The sequence below is a fragment of the Thamnophis sirtalis genome, unplaced genomic scaffold, assembly GCF_051295495.1.
Source record: "Thamnophis sirtalis isolate CommonGarterSnake01/CBP01778 unplaced genomic scaffold, rThaSir2_p1.2 scaffold_4, whole genome shotgun sequence".
Lineage (NCBI taxonomy): Eukaryota > Metazoa > Chordata > Lepidosauria > Squamata > Natricidae > Thamnophis > Thamnophis sirtalis.
Genome location: NW_028261384.1, coordinates 93,323,571 through 93,340,110, shown reverse-complemented (window position 1 = coordinate 93,340,110; position 16,540 = coordinate 93,323,571). Strand labels below are relative to the sequence as shown.

The window sequence follows — 16,540 nt, the reverse complement described above, 5'->3', positions numbered from 1 at the left end:
GGCACATCCTGCTGATCCCAGGGACATCGCAAAGTCCCTGGTAGATCCAGGAGAAGCCCTTTTTTCCAGCAACAGAGAAGCAGCCATTAAAGCTGCTGAAAGTTGGGACAGCTCCAGAAATGGAAAGCAAGCTGGAGAGAAAGTGTGTCGAATTGGTGAGATAATTTTTATTATTAGATGAGAGAACACCCCAAAAGATTAAAAGCAAAGTTTAAATTGAAGACAGAAGAGGTTAAGCGGCAAGATTAAGCCTGAGTCAAACTTACTGTGTTATTTTTCTTTAATCCTTTTACTGCTGCAATTTCTACAAATGCTTCTTATTTTTTAAACTGGACTGATTTTATTTTTCCTTTTTTAAGACTTTATTTCCTTTTCTTTTTTCAACCCCCTATATTATTTTCTCTTTAAAAAAAATTTCTTTCCTGGAATATAAAGAGGGAAGTGAAAATAGAGGAAAAGAAGTAACACTGCCACTTAGAGGCTTGGAGACTTGAAAACATTGTTTCTCTTTTCTTTGTTTGAGCATTTGATAATCTTGTGCAAAGTAAGAGCTGGTGTTACATTTCAAGGACTCTGAGCTTGTTTATTGAAAATGATAGTGGGATGAGCACAGATTGTTTATACAGGTGCTCCTCTGGGATACTATCAGTAGTGGGACTGGAGTGAAAAGCTTGGAATTGAAAGAAAGAAGATTGCAGTGAACTTGGAAAGAGAACGGTAAACTTTGTTTGAAACTTAATAAAAGAGCCTTGGATTTTATATAGTGGCAGTGTTTACTATCTGGAGGAAAAGGTCAATACGGATGATGTTGCAGCAGGAAAAAGAAAAGGAAGTGACATTGCAGATGATTATGCAAGAAATTCAAAAAATACAAATAAGAATAGAGAACATTGAAAAGGTAACAGAGAATATTGAACAAAGATCAGAAAAAAACAGATGAAAAAATTGAGAATATCCACCAAACAATGATGAAATATGAGGGAAGATTTCAAAAAATTGAAGAAAAAAATGAACAAAGAGATAAGAAAATTGGAGATATTGACAGCAGATTGAGTGTGGTTGAAAAAGACAAGAGTGGAATATTGGGATGGGAGATCGACAGACCATAATTTTACCTCAGATTCCAGAATATAGAAGAAGAAAAGGGAAAAAATTTGGCAGAAGTAATGATAGAAATTCTGGAAGAAGCATTGGTGATAACCAAAGGGAAGATGATGGAGGAACAAACGAGGCGTTTCAAGCCTTTACAAGATATGCAGTGAAATACAAGTTGCCAAGAGATGTCCATATAAGATTTACCAAGAAAGCAATTAGAACACAAATACTACAAATGGCAAGAGATAAAGGATTGTACTACTATTGGATGGATACAGGATGACGTAATGAAATGCTATAATAAAAAATTTAATTTATTTAAATTTAGAATATTTTGCATAAAATAAAGTAGTAATAGTTATAGTCAAATAAATAACAATGATAATAATGTATACATATATGCTAGATTGATAATATGAGATTTTATATAATTTGTAAGTGAGGATTATGAAGAGAATGGACAAAAGTTTTGTAACCAAAGATAAATAATTCTGTAAAATATGGGACTTATCTTATCAATGGTTAGACAAAAAATATGGAAGTGAAATATGCTAAAGAATTTTACAATACAAGGATAATGGAATGATACAGAATTTTAGGATGATGTAATGAAATGTCATAATATAAATTTATTCAAAATTTAGAATATCCCACATAAAATGAAGTAATAATAGTTATAGTCAAATAAATGTTTAACAATGATAATTGTATACATATATATCAGATTGATAATATGAGATTCTATATAAATTGTAAGTTAAAACTATAGTGAGGGTGCACAAAAGTTTGGTAACCAATCAACACAACGTACGAAACTGGAAGATAGTTTTATGTTTTATGTTTGTCTGTTCCTGTTGTTTATAATTTTAAAAAAAAATTAAAAAAATATTCAAGTCTGAGGTTTATTAACATTTTGGATTGACCAAGAGTACTGTAGTTGTTCAATAATAAAATTAATCCTCCAAAATACAGCTTACCTAATAATTGTGCACACAGTGTATATTATAGATCTATACAAAAACAAAGCCTCTTCCATTTCTTAACTAGTACTCCATGATTTTTCTTTTCAAAATTTGATCAATACTTAGTGGCCTATGTTACCAAATGTTTCAGCTATGTTTATAACGTAATCAACTGACTACACATTATTATAATTATAGGAGAAGTAGTCTTTGTAGTTGTAGAGTGAATTAAAGAGGAGGAAAAATTAAAATGTTAAAACCATACCCACAAATAATGAATGTAACTGTACATGTGGAGTTGCCAATAAGGTCACAAAATGAATTTGAGAAAATAGAATCCTATGGGGGAAAATAGCGGCTGAGGATGAATTGGAGTTGTGTCTGGCACACAAATGAGGCAGACATCACTATGCTAGAATAAAGAAGACTGGTAAATGAGACCTATAAAAAAGGTACTTTGTTACTCTATGTAGCCTACTTTTACAGTATTCATGAACTACATAATCTTAACCAAAATCCCTCTTAGAAAGTGTACACTTTTGTTTATAAACTTTTCAGTCTCTGATTTAGAGAGTGAAATACATGCATCAAAAGCATAACACTACTCAGACAATAGAGTTGCGTTTTTGTATTTTTTTAATGTTTTTTTTTAAATGCTAACTATTAAGATCATTTTCTCCACTGCAGACAAATGTCACAGTTATGTCAGTTGATAAGCACTGAAACAGAGAACATTGTACAAGTCCAACATCATGCAAATAGTGTTCTATTTCTATAAACTAGCAGACTAATAATGCAAACTATGCAAGTTTAATTAGTAAATTAAATTTGGGTTTTTTTGACAATGCATGCTATTTAATGTATATTTCAAGTGCCATGAGCTTTGAGTTGAAGATTAAATTTGGAATCTCAGGGTAACTCAAAACCACTGCATTTTGTAAAAAGAAAATCCTGGCATTCTTAAGATGCTTCCAGACAATGCATATTGCTACAAATAAAAATGTGTTTATCAACCAACCCTTGAGAATTGAAAACTGAGGTGTGTGTATGAGAGAGAAAAGTGGTGGGAGCATTTAAATTCATATCTGAATCCCCTATAAAATTCTATCAATGGCAAAGTCCCCATTAAAGCCTAATCTGGAAGCACCTTTGTTTGCAAAAGAAATAAAGAAATATACAAGTGTTAGCATCTGGTGAAAGCTCAAAATTCAATATTGGATAGTTCTTTTTGGATTAGCCAATGAGATTCATATGCCATCCCTGTCTTCATTTCATTAAGAAATGAATAAAGCAGGGCTATTTAGAAATGAGAAAAAATATTATTATGGTCCAGAAAAAGTCTGAGATTTGGTAAATAATGTTTTTTTAGATAGATAGATTTTTGACTCCACTACTCCATTAAAAAGTCCCTAGAAATGTTATACTCGGTATAACTAAATAAGGGATATCATGGAAAGAGATAGGAAGAATTAATTGGCTTTCTTGAGCCCCTAACAAGTTATGTTGTCCTAGAGAACATGAATTTCTACACTGAAAAGACGATTCTTAAGAGGTAAGGCCTTATTTGCCACAGATCCAACTTGGATCTATTTATCTACCAATGATCCAGTCTATTGATTCCATCTAGCATCCGATACTAAATTCTAATTTTTCTACATTCCTCATGCTTTTAAAATCACCAATTATAGAAACAAAACAAAGATAAAAGAAAACCTGTAGATCAGTGGTTCTCAACCTTCCTAATGCCGCGACCCTTTAATACAGTTCCTCTTGTGGTGGTGACCCCCAACCATAAAGTTATTTTCGTTGCTACTCTATAGCTATAATTTTGCTACTGTTATGAATCGTAATGTAAATATCTGATATGCAGGATGTGTTTTTATTGTTATAAATTGAACATAATTAAAGAATAGTGATTAATCACAAAAACAATATGTAATTATATATTGTGAAATATTTCTTAATATATCTATATATTAAGAGAATATATCTTTCTCTTTCTCTCTGTGTGTGTGTGTGTCTGTCTCACTCTGTGTGTGTGTGTCTGTCTGCCCCTCTCTCTGTGCCTCTGTCTGTTTGTCTGTCTGTGTCTCTCTGTCCCTCCCCTCCCTCCCCCATCTCTGTCACTGTGTGTGTATGTCTGTCTGTCTCTCACTCTCTCATTTAAATCACTCACTCTGTCTCTCTCTCTCTTTCTGTGTCTCTCTGTCTCTCTCTCCCTTCCTCCCCCATCTCTGTCACTCTGTGTGTGTGTCTGTCTGTCTGTCTCTCTCACACATACAGACACACGTGGTCACCTTTAATCACAGATTAAAAGTACCTGGCAGTGCTGTTTTTCCCTGGGGGAAAATCTCCGAGGCTGTAATTTACGGGGTGTGAGCACGCCACACGCCTATGTTTTCAATGGCGTGGAGCCACAGTAAGACGTTGAGTGGCTGGCGATGACTCTGGAGCCCATCCGGGAAGATGAGGAACGCGAGGGGGACCCCACCCCCACGGATGGGCTCCGGACCACACACATCTTTTACAGCCAACTTGTTTCCAAATGGGGGGATCCATGTAGAGGATTTCTCCCCCCCTATTGGAAATGAGGCTGCGCTCGGCCCCAGCCCACCCAATGAAGTGGCATCGGCAGCATGTTGCTGGGTGATGGGCAGGGCAGAGGATGGTGCGGCCCTGCCGCCCTTGCCTCCGGGGCTCTTCTTGCGAGACATGCTGGCTGGCGCTGCTTCAGGACACCCCGGCCGCCAACTCCTCTGCGCACCGCCCGGCTCCCAGTACCGCCTCATTTCCAATTGGGGGGGGGATCCATGCAAAGGATTTCTTCTCCCCCCCCTAATTGGAAATGAGGTGGCTGTGAAAGATGTGGGGTCCAGAGCCCATCCGTGCTGCTGAGCATGGGCACTTGATGGGATGCCGGCGGTGCTGGGAGCCGGGCGGTGTGCAGAGGAGCTGGCGGCCGGGGTATCCTGAAGCAGCGCCAGCATGTCCTGCAAGAAGAGCCCCAGAGGCAAGGGTGGCAGCGCCGCACCCTCCTCCGCCCTGCCCATCGCCCAGCAACATGCTGCCGATGCTGCTTCGTTGGGTGGGCTGGGGGCGGGCACAGCAGGCGGTGCTTTGTCAAGTGAGAACACTTTTCTGCCATTACGAAGTCTCCGAGGTTGTAATTGTACGGGTGTGCGCGCGCACCTATGTTTTCTACGGCGTGAAGCCGCAGTGATGCTCTGTGTGGCTGCCGATGACTGCGGAGCCCATCCCCAGGGGTTTTTGAGTAATGTGAGGTGGAGTTTAAAGTTTAGAGTTCCGATGGTCTTAGCAACTCCTGTGAAAAGGTTGTTCGACCACCAAAGGGGCCGCGACCCACAGGTTGAGAACCGCTGCTGTAGATGATAATTTGCTTAATTGCCAAATTTGCACATTCTGGGTTAAGGAACATATTTATCCTTTAAAAAAAGAAAAAAAATATGTTTCAGATGCAGAACATCTGATTTACAATGATTCTGTGTAACATTTTCATGAGACCTCCAGAATAGCACATACTATTCATCAAATTTCCAGATTTCTATCTTGTATTAACATCTCCCTCTTTCCATAACTGAACTGGACAACATAATTGTCAGAAGCCTGAAAGCTATGTAATTAAAAATGACCTTACAGTATTATTTTTGAAAAATAGCCAATTAATCCTGTATACATTGCCATACACAGATTCTGCTGGAGGTTTAATCAAGCCATATCTTTCCTAGTAGGAGGTTAATTTATATATGTTGTATTTAAGTGTGTTACCAATGGCTGGCTGACTGAGCAAGCAGCATTGGCATTTTAGGATTAATGCAGAATTCATGCCACTAATAATAAGTTATTTTATTATAGTGCATTGAATGGTGTGAAGGTACTCACACTGCCTCCTCCTGGGATATGTTTGATATTATCCTTTGATCCACACTTGGATTGGACATGGCTAAAGTTCAGCTTCTTATTAAGCACCTGCACCTTTGATAGTCAGAAAAAGAACATAAGTAACACCTACTGCCAGCCAATGACACAGTGCAAAGGGTTTCGCTACATATAATAGTAAACTTAGAAGAAAGAAGAAACAGAAAATGTCTCCAAGGCATTTTTCAGCAACTTGGTTTAACAAATGAAGCCACATATTCCAGCTCTGCAGAAGCGAACATCTGGAAAGCAAGCTTTAAATCAACACTTAAAAAAGAAAGAAAATAGCATACAACTCAAGCTATTCCACTTGTACTGGAGTGCATTAGTGCTATACAAACTACAATAAAGTATAAGTTGAAGAAAAGTATAAGTTGAAGAATTTGTCATGCCAAATTTAGTAATACTTTTAATAACAATGTAGGTCTATTGCCCACACAAGAAAATATCTGAATATCCTATGAATCACTGGATATATCTTTAATCAGCACAAGGAAAAACAACATTGCAACATAGTGATGAAAGTAAAAAGAATTAAGACTTTTATTGCTTGTTTTTGGTTTGTTTGGGCATTCTTGCTTATTGGACTTTAAAAAATATTCAGAACTGGTATATGACATACAATTTTAGCATGACAAATGTAATTGGGTAAGTATACCCACCATATGAAGATAGCTTGTGTCTGCAGAGTGAAAGCTGAAATCAAATAAAGTTTTTATCAGACTGAAGAATAGCATCCTGAAAAAATCATTCCAGGAACCTGCCATTTTGGCTATCCCCCAATATGCAACTTGTTGGGAGGAAATTTTGAAGTATCCACGGACCATCTTTTACAGAGAATTATGGATGAAACAAAGTATATTTTATCCATTTTTATCTTTTCAAGTTTCAGGTCTGGATTTGGGACTGAAATAATATTGGTTATTCTAGTAGATGACTTTTGTCAGGATGAAAATATGGAGGTTGTACCCACTGCATCTCTCTGCAGGGAGAGTCACTTTAGCCAATCTACATCAGTGCTGCAGTATCTGCCCATTTGTTTCTTTATATAAGTCAAACTGCTAATTAAATTCTACATAGCTTAGGTCAAAGTAATTTTTGGGACCACTTGCTCCCACTAACATTAAAAAGCAATGCTCCTATTTTTTCCCTTACATTTGGGCTTATGAAACAAATAGTTGTGAAGAAACGCGATTTTCCTGGGCCACCCTATTTTATCAAACATTTGCCATCCAAGGATTGACTGGCCCATTCACACCTTACTTTTAGGAAGACAGTGGGATAATAATGTTTATTGCACATATATTATGTATAAGCTAACTTGAGTTTTTTTAATTGCTTGTGATTTTTTTTTAATTTATGAGAAAGGGAAGTGGGGGGAAGCAAGCAAACAATGCACTTTGAGAGTGCGAACTGAATTGTTACTCCTTCCTCTGAAGTGGTTGCACATCCTGCTGGTATCCATGCCATGGTTTCCTGGCCATGATACAGTTACTGAAACTATTAAGTCAACAAAGGTGCTTTTTAAAGAGGCAACTGGGACTTTCTCTCTCTCTCTCTCTCTCTCTCTCTCTCTCTCCCTCTCTCTCTTTTTGAAGATGTTTCAATTCTCATCCAAGAAGCTTCTTCAGCTCTGACTGGATGGTGGGAAATGGAAGGATGTATGCTCCTTGTAGACAGCTGGCCATTTGCATTGTTTTAGTGAGTTTGTAAAGGCCACCTAGAGGTTTATCTGTGTCGTCAAGATCACCTGAATAAGTGTGGAGCTTTCTTGGAACTATTAAAGGACTATGTTGTAAACTGGAGATAGATTATGTCATATCCTTCCCCCTCTGTTGAAATAGGGCTGTTCAATTTGAAATAGATGGCCTCTTTGACCCCTTTCAAACCAGTGGTCCTCTCTGTCCAAAATGGGAATTTTGCTGTCTTCAAAAGAGTGGCCTTTGTCTTCTAAATGCAGATGGACTGCTGAATCTAGTCCTGATGGGTTAGTTCTTCTATGTTGTGCCACGCGTTTATGAAGTGGTTGTTTTGTTTCCTCAATGTACAGGGCTCACAGCATTGTACTGCTTAGTGGTTTAGTGGTTTAGTGGTTTATTAGCATTTGTAGGCCGCCCTTTTCCCTGAGGGGACTCAGGGCGGCTCACAGAAAACCAGGGAAGGGGGAATACAACATTAAGATAACAACATATAATAAAATAATAAGCAACATACATTCATCATTCGGGCGGGGTAGCGATCCTTATCCCCAGGCCTGACGGGCGAGCCAGTTCTTCAAGGCTATGCGGAAGGCTTGGACGGTGGAGAGGGTACGAATCTCCACGGGGAGCTCGTTCCAAAGGGTCGGGGCTACTGCTGAGAAGGCCCTCCTCCTTGTAGTTGCCAGCCGACACTGGCTGGCCGATGGAATGCGGAGGAGGCCTAATCTATGGGATCTTATAGGTCGTAGGGAGGTAATTGGCAGAAGGCGGTCTCTCAAGTATCCAGATCCACTGCCATGTAGGGCTTTATGGGTGATTAATAGCACCTTGAAGCGCATCCGGAGATCGACAGGTAGCCAGCGCAGCTCGCGGAGGATAGGTGTTATGCGGGTGAATCGAGGTGCACCCGCAATCACTCGCGCGGCTGCGTTCTGCACTAGCTGAAGTCGCCGGATGCTCCTCAAGGGCAGCCCCATGTAGAGCACATTGCAGTATTCCAGCCTAGAGGTCACAAGGGCCCGAGTGACTGTTGTGAGGGCCTCCCGATTCAGGTAGGGTCGCAACTGGCGCACCAGGCGTACCTGGGCGAATGCCCCCCTGGTCACAGCCGTTAAGTGGTGGTCGAATGACAGCTGTGGGTCCAGGAGGACTCCCAAGTTGCGGACCCTCTCTGAGGGGTGTAAAATTTGACCCCCCAGCCTGAGTGTTGGAATATTGGCCAAATCTTTGGGAGGAAAACACAACAGCCACTCGGTCTTTTCTGGGTTGAGCACAAGCTTGTTAACCCTCATCCAGTCCATGACGGCTTCAAGACCCCGGCTCATCACGTCTGCCACTTCATTGATTTGGCACGGGGCGGACAGATACAATTGAGTATCGTCCGCATATTGATGGTATCTAATCCCGTGCCTGCGGATGATCTCTCCCAGCGGTTTCATGTAGATGTTAAATAGTAGGGGGGATAAGACCGAACCCTGCGGCACCCCATAATTTAGGGGCCTTGGGGACGATCTCTGCCCTCCCACTAACACCGACTGCGACCTGTCCGAGAGGTAGGAGGAGAACCACCGTAGCACGGTGCCTCCCACTCCCACCTCCCGCAGTCGTCGCAGAAGGATACCATGGTCGATGGTATCGAAAGCCGCTGAGAGGTCAAGGAGGACCAGGATGGAGGAACGTCCTTCATCTCTGGCTCTCCAAAGATCATTCATCAATGCGACCAAAGCGGTTTCAGTGCTGTAACCGGGTCTGAAGCCTGACTGGAAGGGGTCTAGATAGTTTGCTTCCTCCAAGGACCGTTGGAGCTGGAAGGCCACCACCTTCTCAACAACCTTCCCCAGGAAGGGAAGGTTGGAGACCGGACGATAGCTGTTAAGAACAGCTGGATCCAAGGATGGTTTCTTCAGGAGGGGTCTCACCACCGCCGCTTTCAGTGCGGCGGGGAAGTTCCCCTCCCGAAGGGAGGCGGTCACAACCGCCTGGATCCAGCCTCGTGTCACCTCACTGCAGTTAGCAACCAGCCATGAGGGACACAGATCCAAAACACAGGTGGAGGAACTTACAGCTCTCATGGCCTTGTCCACATCCCCGGGGGTAACGTCCTGAAACTCAACCCAGAGCTGTTCTACTTGGTCCCCCTGTGCCTCGGCTGGAACTGCAGGTGTGGAGTCCAAGTCCGACCGAAACCGAGCAATTTTGTCCGCTAAGAATTGGGCATATTCTTCAGCTCTGCCCTGCAGGGGTTCTCCCGTCTCCCTTTTGTTCAATAGCTTATCCACATTGCTCAGTTTGTGTTGTACGTTGTGTTACCTGAAGATGCTCCTGAGCTTTTCTGATATTCCTGCAATGTATGGAATATCAATGTTGCTTCATTTATTGTTCTCTTCATTGTCTGTTATAGAGGAACCTCTGTAGTGTCTTTTTTGAGACTTGATAAGGGTCACTTGGGATAGCCACACTTTTTGAGGGCTTCTTTGATGTGTTTTAGTTCTTTTTCTTTCCCATCTTTGCTGGTTGGCAGGCCTTCAGCTCAGTGGTGTAGGGTTCTGATGACTCCCATTTTGTGCTCCAGGGAGGGGGGTGGTGCTTCTCCATAACAGACAATGAACATAATTGAAGCAACATTGTCATTCCATATATTGCAGGGATATCAGAATAGCTCAGGAGGATCTTTAGCCAACACAACATACATGCACGCTTCAAACACAAGAATACACTAAGGCAGAATTTTGTCCACCCCGAGGATAAAACTCCCAAACACAAATTGAGCAATGTGGTATATGCAGTACAATGCAGTGAGCCATATGGAGATCTGTACATTGGGGAAATAATCTTCATAAATACATGGCACAACTTAGGAGAACAAACCCATCAGGACTAGATGTGATCTTGACGACAGAGATAAACCTCCAGGTAGCCTTCTTGGATGGGAAGCAAAGCTCTTCCAAAAAAGGTTAGAAAGTCCGGTTGCCTCTTGAAAAAGCACCTTTGGGACAACCATTACCTGGATGACTGAAAATCTCCATAGACATTTATCAAGCCAGCACCTGCCATGGGGACCAGATAACCAATATTGGTCTTCTTTTTAAAATAACGCCAACAGAAGCATTGAGAAAACTACATACTATTGCTACTTTGTTGACAATAACCTTTTTTCCTCTTTCCTCCCAATTCTCTGAAACAGCATGGAGAAGGAATAGAGGGTAAGCTGCGTGAATCTACAAATCACCATTGAAAGAGCCACAATTATTGGTAAGCTCAACTTGTCCAACTTACTTTGGGCCTCTGACTAGTAGAGATACACGTGGCATTATGCTTATCTTCAGGCAGAATAGATCTCTTAAGACAGAAAAAAAGCTAAGTATCACCGAGAAGCATAGACTCCTATCTAAATAATCAGATGCAGTACTATAGAACTATAAATGGATTTGAGTGTGGCTTATTCTGCAAAAGTCAGGAAAATAACTCCTAAAGAAGATACTATAGGACAATGACAAGCTTTTATTACAGATTGGTTAAACTATAAAAAATGTTGAGAAGAAAATGGTGAGACCTACCTAGAAGTAAAAAGTGAACCAGAAAAATATAATCTGAATTTGATAAGGTGGAAAAATTACAAACAACATTAATAACATTATCTGAGATAGAAAAGCCAAGCCAGAGTAAAGAGATTTTAAGATTCTTTAAACCTCTGATGAAAAATGTTGGAAAAAATAAACTGGGTCATAGGAAAAAAGAATCCAGGTCTGGACATAGATCTGGCTGACATTAGGGCCCATTTCAAAAGTAGCTGGACCAGAGATCTGGTAGAACACTGTAAGAGAAGGTGGTTTAAGGTGCAAATCTTTTTATAGGGATGAGCTATAGTGCCGCAGTGGTTAGAGTGCAGTACTGCAGGCTACATCTGCTGATCACTGGCTGCCTGCAGTTTGGAAGTTCAAATCACACTGGCTCAAGGTTGACTGAGCCGTCCATCCTTCCAAGGTGGGTAAAATTGTTTAGGGCAATATGCTGACTCTGTAAACTGCTCAGAGAGAGCTATAAAGCACTATGAAGTGGTAAATAAGTCTAAGTACTATTGCTATATCAGCTACAGCTTTTAGAATCAGGTCTAACATCATGGAGAAACATATTTATCTTTTCCTGTTCAATTAAAATTCAGAATCAATTGGTTCCATAGATCAGGCTTGAAATACAAAGAGTTTTCCATATTGAGAGAGAACAGAGTATACAAATAAAATAAATGAATACAGTAAGTTTGAGGGAAATAATATTTAGTATAAGGTCTTCTGGGAAGTAGGCTACTAAGAGTGGAATTTCTGTCTGTTTCAATCAGCTCCCCAACTCTCCTATGATGTAGCAATCGTGAATGTGCAAAAGAAAAAAGAAAAAGTGATGCAAACTGGCCTAAGCTGACTCCGGTAGGAATGAAGGGAACCTGATAGAAAGATGAAATGTATAGTTAGTGTTCAGGAAACAATGCTGTAAAACTGGAATTACCAATAATACAAAATTGAGTATTTGTATGAGAACTTCTATTCTGTTTACACTCTTTTCATTTCTTCCTTTTTATTGTTGTAAGCCGCCTAGAGTAGCCTCAAAGGAGAATAGGCAAAAAATAAATAAGAGTGGGCAATAAATCTTAACTGGAACTTAACTTGTGATTCTGATTCTTCATACCTGACTAAGAGTCAACAGAATTTAAGGGGTCTGAACTTGGATTGCTATGGCAATGTAACAACTCCAAACTGATTCATCTCTTGACTCCACCCCTGATCTCTGCCTTTTCTTCTCCTGTAATACTATGTGATCAAACCATAAGATCAAAGTACAGTTCAGGCTATTTAATGTTTCCCCATTAAAAAAAACACACATTATGCCATTCTGTCTTATGGAATAGGAGCTGCTTGGACTGTATGTAGAAAGGCTCAATGACCTAGAGTTGAAGAGATGCTAAGAAAAACAACAACAAAATTGTGCAATATACATGACTGGATTATCCAATTGGAAGCTAACTTTAAATAATGCAAAAAAATGTATTAACATGTCATTATATAATTGGCATAAAATACTTTTAATTTTTCACCATTATTATATGATTGCTTTAATACCACATCTTAAAAAAATAGAAGAAAGTGTTAAGAAAATTTAAAAAGAGTAATTATAAAATTTTGTCAACTAAAAAGATCCAAATGCCATTTTATTTTTAAAATTATTTTTCAACATGCATGTATACCGTACTCTTTAATTCAAGTCCCGTTGTAGGAATATTTTAATTCCTTAAAATAAAAAGTGCAATAAAAGAATTTAACAATGCTTATCAGAAGGATACTAACCGTTACCAAAGTATAAATGTATGAGAAATGGTTTGCCAATCCAGTATATTATTGCACAAATTAAAATAATGCATTTTTAAAACAAGAGTAGTAGAAAAGTAATCTAAACAAAGTATAACTATATGTTTTCATATCCTTCAATCATAGCTGGAAAAAAAACCCTTATTTTTAGTTGTTTTAAGAAAGCAGTGTCAGCTGTTTTAAGAAAATATAGATAAATGCTGCATAAGAGAATACTGGCAGATGTTCCAAAATTCCTTTATGCCTTCTATCTGAAAACCCACTAAATGCATGATTCAGGGTCTCCACCTGATGGAAATAAATAGGAAATGCATGAGAGTTGTTGAAATGCTCTTGTAAATCGATAGGTACTATGTACCCATTAAGAATGAAGCACTAAAATTTGTCTATGCTTAATAAAAATCCAGGGAGCAGCAGCAACTGAACATAAGACAGTTGAAAATACCACTAGAGGCACCGAAACAGCAGGCTATCCTATCAGTCTATGAATGAAGTTATTCATATTTAATGTAGTGCCCTCTGAACATTAAAAATCCTGGTATTTGAAATTCTGTTCAGTAAAATGGCTTAGGAAACTTGGACAATAATTACTAACTTCCACAGACTAATATTAAGAAAAACGTCAACAACAAAAAATAATTAAATAGGGAATTCTGCTACCCTTAAATTCTAAATAATTTGTTGCCTTGTCTTTATTGCCTGATTTTAAAAAACACGTTTAAAAAAACCACAGCATTCACTTTTAGCATAATGGTATGATGCTGAACATCTCAAGTGAAGTATTAATGAGCCTGATTATTAAAACCAGGGGGGAAAGGTTTCAATGTTCCTGCTAGCAACACCCTCAAAATGTAACTCTAGATCCTGAGAGATAATCAGAGGGCGGGACTATAACATACCTGAAATCAAGTACTATTTGTTCTTAATATTCTAGCAATAAAATGATCTTCCTATATAAAAACCACTCTCTTATTAGGTTTCTTTACTAGAACACACTATGGGCAAGGAGAAGTCTGTTCCATTCAAGATCCTCAGCCAAAACAGTCGCATATAGACCAGTGGTGGATTTCAAATCCCATTCCAACCGTGCGGCACTTGCATGCGTTCTAGCGCCTTGGTGATGCTCCGTGATGCTCCAGCTCCTCCGCGGATCGTTACGTAGGCACTGTACGCGCCATGCGTGTGCACGGCACCGCAGGAGCTTTAAAACACAGGTAAGGAGCGCGGGCAGACGGGTGAGCCCTCTGGAGCACTGTACCGGAACGGTATCCGGTGCTCCAGGCTAGCTCCGGTATGCCCGTACTGGGGCGTACCACCGGCAACCCACCACTGATACAGACAGAATAATTGAATTACTTCAGTATAATTTGGAGAGGAGCAGGATCTTCACATATGATGTATATAATGCTGCCTTGTTATTGCTGTGGATTAGTGCTTCCATACCTAGGTTTAAAGACCTAATCAGAGCAACATATGTTCCATTCACTTTACTACCTTGTACATACTCAGATCCCATGTATTTTCTAAATTGGAAGTAGCCCTTAGCATACTTAACTGCAATGAACACATGTCATTTCAGTAACGTCAATATTACCTAATCAATCATCTCACCTATATAGGGGCTACACCATCATCAATTTTCAGTGTTTGCATTCTGCTGGGTGAAGATAGCTCATAAAGCTGAGATAGTCTTGCAGGCAGGGAATGCAATGCTGGAATGGCAAAGAGGGAAAGCTACCTCTTCTACTAAAGTTGGCCTGTATATCTGTTTCCGTGCTAGATTTACCTTTCCACCTCCAGGTTGATGCTTTAAGTTGTCAGTGGAACCAATTTTGGACTTGATATTCTTCAGGTCTGGCATGGGGACCGGAGCTGTCTGCAGGCGGCTCTTGGCAGAAGAAGGGGATTTTGGTGGTGTACGAACCACTGCAACCTTCTTGGGCTCCCTGTTTGGTGGAGTTGGCAAGGATGGTGTGCGAGAGCGACTGCCAGGGGTTCCTGGAGATCCAGGACTGCTGTACCCACTTCTCTCTCCAGACTTGGTTGGTTCACCTGGAGTTTGAGATTGAATCAGTTTTAGTTGCTGATTCTAAATTTTATTTCCTACTATTCAATAAGCATAAAATATCCACGTAACATCAAGAATTTAATTCTGTATTGTTCTAATAAGCTATTTTTCATCCATAAACATTTCATTGCAGAATATAGTCCACATCCAAAATATAAACAATATTCTTTTGAGTGATAATTTCATTATGTCTTTGTGTCATTGCAAATGCACAACTCTGTTTTGGTTGCATTGTAATTAACAAAATTGTGGCGTTTTCCGTTGTCTCCAAGATTGGTTGATTTCTTGAAGAAGTTTTATTACCAAATTAGGTAACATCATCACTGCTAGTTGATTATCATGCATTTTCAGTAAACACAGAATATGTGAAATTAAACTACATTCAATTATTTCCAATATGGAAGTAATAATGATACGAATTAGATATTAAACATCTTTTTCAGTGCTTGTGAAGTCCAAATGACAAAATAAAATGTAGATGACCCAATCCTCTGGAGTAAGTTTCTCCCAAATTCCGATTGGCTCTAATTTAGTAATCTTCAGATTTACGGTGAAGATGGCCAACTGACAATACATCCTGGGAGGGTCTTTGGAGCTCCTTGAAAGGGTTTTCTCTGGACTGTCGCTTTTTCAACTTGCTAACAGAAGGAACCAGCATTCTGTTAGTTTATATGGCCCTCCTGGATTAGGGGAAGTCCTAGAATCATCCCATAGGATCCTCCATGCAGCAACAATCTGGAAGTAACTTCAAGAGCTGTGCTTCCGCGTGAGCTGGTGAGCTGTTCAGCTGGCGGAAGAGGGCTGCAATATTGTTGAAAAAAAGCAGCCATTTTGAAAGTTATTTTTCAAACAGACAATAAACTGTGTCTTTCATTTCTTAATCATTTTAGGGATTATTAACTTTATTGAGTTAAAAGAGACTCTTTTCAGCCACAGCCTATTACTCCTTTTTGAAGATCTGCCCCATTTTGAGGATTTGGTTTCTGATGGCAAGCTAAAATAAGGAAGCATGGAGTATTTTTGTTTTAACTTTGATGGAAAAACATAAGAATAGAAAGTTATGGTTTTATTTTAGTATTTTTAAGTAAATTATAACTTAGTTTGCTTTGTTCTGGGTGGCTAAAACTTTCCAATATTCAGGAACTCTGGCCAGCAATTCTTAAGTGACTTACAAAAAGTTTACTCTTTGACCACAAGAGGGAACATGGATTTGAGCAAATTATTAGGCATTGTTTGAAAAATTGTTAAATAAAATTCTTCACTTTATAGCTCAATTATGTTGTAAGGATGCACTACTCAAACTACTCAAACTACTTCAGAGCAGGGGTCAAATGCTCCTGATTTGGACTGGTTCACCTGAACTGATAGTAAAAATGCTATCCATGTATCCAAACCATAGTAAAAAAAAAATGCTACTGGTTT

General features: G+C 39.5%; 1 protein-coding gene across 22 annotated transcripts in view; it reads right to left on the bottom strand.

Annotated features, from left to right (window-relative positions):
- The window catches only part of MAPT (microtubule associated protein tau), a 116,933-nt gene that overhangs the window by 17,049 nt on the left and 83,344 nt on the right, over positions 1-16,540 (bottom strand). For 18 of the 22 annotated variants that reach the window (XM_087713430.1, XM_087713438.1, XM_087713429.1 and 15 more), the window contains 2 exons: positions 14,837-15,102; positions 5,958-6,050 (listed from right to left, as the gene is read on the bottom strand). In XM_087713430.1, coding sequence (XP_087569556.1) covers positions 5,958-6,050; positions 14,837-15,102 — 359 coding nt within the window. The remainder of the gene's footprint in view (positions 1-5,957; positions 6,051-14,836; positions 15,103-16,540) is intronic. The other 4 variants (XM_087713439.1, XM_087713435.1, XM_014062740.2 and 1 more) reach the window with 1 other exon arrangement.